The sequence below is a fragment of the Epinephelus moara genome, chromosome 23 (assembly GCF_006386435.1).
Source record: "Epinephelus moara isolate mb chromosome 23, YSFRI_EMoa_1.0, whole genome shotgun sequence".
Taxonomy (NCBI): Eukaryota; Metazoa; Chordata; class Actinopteri; order Perciformes; family Serranidae; genus Epinephelus; species Epinephelus moara.
The window spans coordinates 15146471-15152887 of NC_065528.1; the positions used below are offsets into that span (position 1 = coordinate 15146471).

Genomic DNA, 6417 nt, shown 5'->3' on the forward strand with positions numbered 1-6417 from the left:
TTAATAAAACCTTTCATTTAAAAACTGCATTTTGTGTTTACTTGTGTTATCTTTGACTAATGTTTAAATTTGTTTGATGATCTGAAACATTTAAGTGTGGAAAACATGCAAAAAAGTAAGAAATCAGGAAGGGGGCAAACACTTTTTCACACCACTGTATATATACACACATATACACTCCTGGGTATCTCGTGAATCTCACCAAGGGATTAATAAAGTCTTAAGCCCAGTTCAGACCAAAGATTTGTAACGAGAAGAGTTGAAACAGGCAACTACTTGCAATGTACCGTTCTGCAACTACCTAAAAACTTGCCAGTTCACACCAATGCAACTCGAGGAGATGGTGTATCATCTCTATGCAACAACTCTCTGTGCTTCTGTTCTGATTTCCAGCTTTTCAGGCTTATTTTGTGGCTGTATATAATTTTGTAGCTTCTTAAAATATAAATGAGGATAGTGATAGTGAGATACTGGCCACAGCTGCATTTGTAGTAGTGATGACACGGTGAAAAACAGAAACAAAACTCTGAGGGGACAGAGCACCTGCCGCAGCAAGCAAACACACCATCTGCGATCATTGTGACTTGACCAGTGGACTTCACTACAAGCTTACTGGCTGTAGAAACAGGTGACGAGGTTTACGCTCTAAAACCAGCCACTGATTTGACCGGCGGAGTTGCAGGTGACACCATCAGCCGGCTTGAGTCGAGCTTATAAGGCCAGTTTACACCACTGCAACTTTTCTTTACAACTTTCTAAAACAGTTTCGTCTCATCGTGAATCACTGGTCTGAACTGGGCTTTATCTTTATCTCTAAAATACATCATAATTTATTTGTTGATTATATTAATACTACTTCAGTCAAAGTACTTAGTTACTTTTCACCTCTGTCAGTATTCAGTGTGCTAATGTTCCTGTTATTTCATGTGAGTTATTCTGTACAAAAATGACTGGCACCTAATTGCCTGTCTAATGAAGCACCTTAAAGACAGGAAGAAGCTTATTAAATTTTCCTTTGATTTCACCGGTACTATCTGTGCCATGACACGTGCAAAAACTGATACTGTTTATTAAAGCATCTAATGCAGGAATCATAAACAACACAAAGCAAAAAGATAAACATCTAAGAGACTGTAAGAATACATGCAGACGGGATGGAAACATGTTGATGGAACCCACCTTCTTGTAGGCCCCATGGAGATCTGTGTGTTTCCACATGGTGTGCAGCAGGACGCACGCTGCCTGACCCGCTCTGGTTGGTCCATAACTAGGAAATTAAAAGTTAATGATTCTCTGTTATCTGTATACTGCATATATATGATATCAGTATGAAAAACACTACACATCAGAGATAAGAGGCTCTTTGCTTCTAGTGAATTATTAATGAACTAAGCTATGAGTGTCACTGTGTTCTTAATGAAGTGCTAATCATCAAACAGGAAGTGATTCAGTTTCACAGAGGAGCAGACTAACCCGTTGTCCTTGCTGCTGATGTTGATGATCTTCGGGAGGGCTCCATGGTTGACGATGGTCCTGACGTGCTGTTTGTCGCTCTGACTCAGGTTAGTGAGGATTTGACACAGAGAAGTCGTCACCTCTGTGGGCAAGTCGGTGCCGGTGTCGTCGTTGGGCAACAGCCATACCAACTCTGGCAACACCTGTTTCACTTCAGGAGGACGAAGCAAATAAAAGATGTATTGCGCAAAATTAGAAAGCACAGTTTGTGGTGCATTTGGAGGCAAAGTGGACTGAAATTCGTAATTAAATGTATCTCTGGTTTGATGGGAAACAGTTACCGATGTCAGGGTGCAGTTCCTGATAGCGCAAGAGGTTTTTTATTAGCGATATGGCCGTCCTCTTCACATCACTCTCTCCCTCCTCTAACATCTTCTTGACGTGCTGAAGGCCATTTTCCCGTTGAACAATAGTGAAGGCGATGGCTTCACTCACCTGCAAGGCCACAGAACGTACATCAGGTGTGTGAAATGTATGCTGTTGCTTTAAATTTGATTTACACGTCGTAATACATAATATCTGTGCAGTTTCTGATGCTGTTAAAGTTTCGTTTAATATCAATATTTTCTGTAAACAAGTGTAAAACAGTGTATTATGATCATTTGCCTGCTTACCTGCCCATGCCTACGAAGGCAATGAAGTATATTATATCACATCATATCGCATCGTATTTTTTTTTTTTCATTTATAATTCCATTTCTTCAGTTAAACCTGTGAATCCATGTACATATTTTCAAAGATGCCCTTGAAATGCCTCTAAACTAAGTTACTAAATTGTTAAATCGGTAAGAAACTGGAGGCTCCACTTTGCAACATTATCACAATACTCAAGTCACGATACAATATTATTGCGATATTAAATGTTTTCTAATATGCTGAGTATTGCAATAATATCTACTGCAATTTATTACCTTTTTTAACTGTAAATTATGTTCTGAAAGGAAAATGTTGTCACCATCTGGTTATCTAATAAGATAAAGTTTTCAGTCTGTTCATCTCACTTCAGCCATTTTCATTGCAGCAAAATGTATGTATTGGACTGAAAAACCAATTGATTGTATTATTGTAGAGAGCCTAAAGTTTAATTTGTGTTTGTTATATTAATAATTTACATACAATTATTGTAATTAATATTAATTTACTGACAATTCTACATGGTGTAAGTGCATTATTACAATGTTGCCATGCAAAATATTGCAATGCTATGCTGTACCCATGCTTTAGATTCTTTCATCTCATGAATTCTTCAATTATCTAGTGCTTAAATGATATGTCCAGTTATTAACTAATGAATTCACCCAAATTATCCCCCTCCTATCCTAGCCTATATCCTATCCTCTTCACCTCATCTGACCCACAACTAAAACTTTTGAAGATCCAAATATGGATCTTCAAAAGTCTAAATAACACGGTGGTCAGAGTATCTATTTTGTTCTTTTCCTCTTTACAGTAAGAATCTATGAAACTCTAAAATGAAACAGAGAGGGTAAATCTGTCCCGTCTTACTGCTCCGTTCCCAGCCGTGATGTTCTGCAGGGCTCCCATGGCGGCCTCCTGGGTGTAGTGACGCACACTGCGGGCCATCAGTGACAGATACATCCGGATAGTGATGGAGCTCCACAGCCACTCTATACCACGGGGGTTTGACTTCTCCTCCAGCAGGGGGCACTGTCGCTCCAGATGCTGAAAAGGACACATCTTATTAGCTGCAGTTTATTTCATGTCAGTAGGTTCACTGAGTTCACACTGTCAACAAGAGGTTATTATGCAGCAGATTAACAGTGACGGACATACATCATTTCTTTTGTCTTGTTTCTCTTGCCCTTGTTATGCAATTTACGTTTATCTTACCAGGGAAGACTGGCTGAGCATCCGTGCCATTTTGCCGCATCATCATACTGTAAATTCTCATAATTATAAAGAATTCACACTGCTCAGTGCAGATGCTGAGTAGCTGCAATGCAGATGATTGTTTAAGGGGTCTAAGGGCATGCAAAGACGTCTGAGGAGTTTTTCATTGCATCATAATCCTTCTACTTTCTCCTCCTGTAAAACATTCAAATATTTTCGGTGACTCTACCTGAACTCTGAGTTGTGTTTGTGACATATTTCACTCAGGAATGAAAATTACAAGACACTATGAGGTGGCATTATGGGAAGTGTAGGGTCATTTCAGTCTCTGCTGCTTCACTTCTTTTACGATCAGTCTCAAATCCTAATACTTAATCTCTGGAGTATTTAAAGGTCCCATATAGTGCTCATTTTCAGGTTCACACTTGTATTCTGGGTTTCTACTAGAACATGTTTTCATGCTTTAATGTACAAAAAACACATTATTCTTCTCACACTGTCCTGCCTGAATGTACTTGTATCACCTTCTGTCTAAAATTCTCCGTTTTAGCGCCTGCCTCTTTAAGCCCGCCTCCCAAAAAAGCCCAGTCTGCTCTGATTGATCAATAGGAAATACAAGGGGACCCATCTGGAATGATTATATTTCAAGTTTGAAAGTGTCTATATACAGTCTATATGCTTAGATGAAGGGGATTTTTTTTACCCCAAAGTTACAGTAAACAAACATTGTGATTCGGTCAATGGTTGTGACATTATAACTTAACAAAAGTCTCATTTAAAGGCACAGTTTCTGAATACAGACTGTGTGCGTTTCTCCATAGATTGAGCATTTTGATGCTTAAACAGTATTTAAACAGCACCTATACCTCCTTTATATTTCAAAAGAGAAATTTGACTTTTTACAACATTGGACCTTGGAAAAAAAATAGGATTAGCCAGGAACAGATTTGGAGGACAAAGGCTTACAAAGGCTCGAGAGGAATACCTCGTCACCTCGGGGCGGTATGTGGGGCTAGCCAGTCGCTACTGGGCAGCGCAGGCTAGCTCTGGAGGTAGCAGCCGGTCTGCTTGGAGAAGAGGACTCAAACAAAAAGTCATATTGTCACATTGTAGCACCCATTGGTTTTGCTTCTTGCCTTTCTGGGGATGGCAGCTAGCCGAACTGTTCATTCCAGCTCCTCTTAATTATGTGAATTTCTTTGTCACGTGTCTGACCTATGGGAACAGTTGTGTCAATGCATTTCTGTACACTCTTCTCACCCGGAACTGTCAAGACTTCTTGGCACAGAAAAGTCAGTCTGTGGGTTCACGCAGGGGTAAGTAACCCCAGGTCAGCTGTGACTACGCCACTCCAAGAGCTTTAGTTGATGAATCGCTGTGCATAGGCTATGGAGCGTGAAGATGTTATTGACCTTCATCAGTGACACCACACACTTTGGTCCTGGGCTGTTTTTTATGGTTTCATGACCCCTTAAATCCAACTAAGGGAAACTTTAATGCTACAGCACACAGTGACACCACAGGTGACTCCTTTCATATTGTAGTCATTTGGTATATTGTTAATATAAAAATATTGACTAGATCAGCTTTAATGAAGCATTGCAACACTAAGTTCATAACAGCAGGTCTTTGTGCTGCTGGCACAGACCCACCTAACAAAGCAGGAATGTAAAATGTATCATTTGCTTTGATGTTTCCCTCCCCATGCATCATATACGAGACAGAAAAATCTGATTGGCTTCTAAGAAGCTGTTTCATGGGTGATTAAATCTGCAGCAATGCAGCAGTTTTCACAGAATTTTGCGCTCAAATATTACACCGCAGGAACATCTTTTGTATTGTCAGTGTGCATTATTGTCCGAAGGGATTACCTCTGTGATCTTGGCACTGCGATGAGCAAAGCAGCCGACAGCCTTTTGCTTGGGAGCCAAGTTTTGTCGAGATTCTCTGAGATCTGTGGCGTATTTCATGGGAAGCTCTGCTTCTATCTGATAAGACAGGTTGTGCAGGATGCAGACGCAGTTCTCTGTGGACTTCAGAGCAGATATATACATAAATATTAAATTAAATGCAGTACAGCAAAGCGTTTACCCAAATAGATACAGCAGATTGAAACTTGGATGGGGGTACTGTGGGTAAACTGTAGTTTAGTAAGTTCTGCTTTAAAAGTGAGACACAAGTTTCAAACAACTAATTATGTTTAAATTTTGGACTGTGACTTTTCCAATTCAGTGAGAAGCAACAGGATTTATGAGAATGACATGCAATACAGAGTGGGAAAAAGTATGGGCCCAATTTCACAAAATATATGTACATGCATGGAGGCCCAGGGCCCCCCCTAGCGTTTACCTGCAAAATGTTGCTAGAATTAACAGGTACCAACCAGGAAGAGACTCAAAAAGGCCACAAAGTGATGCAAAGGCACTACAAAGAGACAAAAAAAATAGCTACACAAAGACGAAAATTACCACAGAGACAAAAATGACAAAAAACAATTACCCCAAAGAAACACAAAATGATGACAAAAAGACATAAAATGACACAAAATGACTACAAAGAGACAAATGCTACCACTAGAGACACAAAATCACTACAAAGAGACAAAAATTACCAAAAAACACATAAAATGACAACAAAAACAAAAAAAACACCAAAGAGACAAAAAATGACCTTTAGAGATAGAAATAACAAAGAGAGCCACAAATTGACTACAAAGACAAAAACAACCGAGACAAAAAATGACCTCAAACAGAAACAAAATCACTACAAAGAGACAAAACGACCAAAAGAGACACAAAATGACCTAAAAGAGTAGCAAAATGACCTCCAAGAGACACAAAATGACCTCAAAGAAACAAAAACGGCCAAAAGAGAAACAAAATGACCTCAAAGAGACAAAAACGACCAAAAGAGACAGAAAATGACCTCAAAGACACAAAAACGACCAAAAGAGCCACAAAATGACCTCAGAGACAAAAACGACCAAAAGAGACAGAAAATGACCTCAAAGACACAAAAACGACCAAAAGAGCCACAAAATGACGTCAAAGA

The 6417-nt window shown here is 39.4% G+C and overlaps 1 protein-coding gene across 1 annotated transcript in view; it reads right to left on the reverse strand.

Moving 5' to 3' along the window:
* pkp2 (plakophilin 2) overlaps nucleotides 1-6417 on the reverse strand; it is a 20356-nt gene that overhangs the window by 2471 nt on the left and 11468 nt on the right. The window contains exons 8-12 of the mRNA XM_050036789.1: nucleotides 5238-5399; nucleotides 3022-3198; nucleotides 1797-1950; nucleotides 1474-1666; nucleotides 1180-1267 (exon numbers count right to left, since the gene is read on the reverse strand). Coding sequence (XP_049892746.1) covers nucleotides 1180-1267; nucleotides 1474-1666; nucleotides 1797-1950; nucleotides 3022-3198; nucleotides 5238-5399 — 774 coding nt within the window. The remainder of the gene's footprint in view (nucleotides 1-1179; nucleotides 1268-1473; nucleotides 1667-1796; nucleotides 1951-3021; nucleotides 3199-5237; nucleotides 5400-6417) is intronic.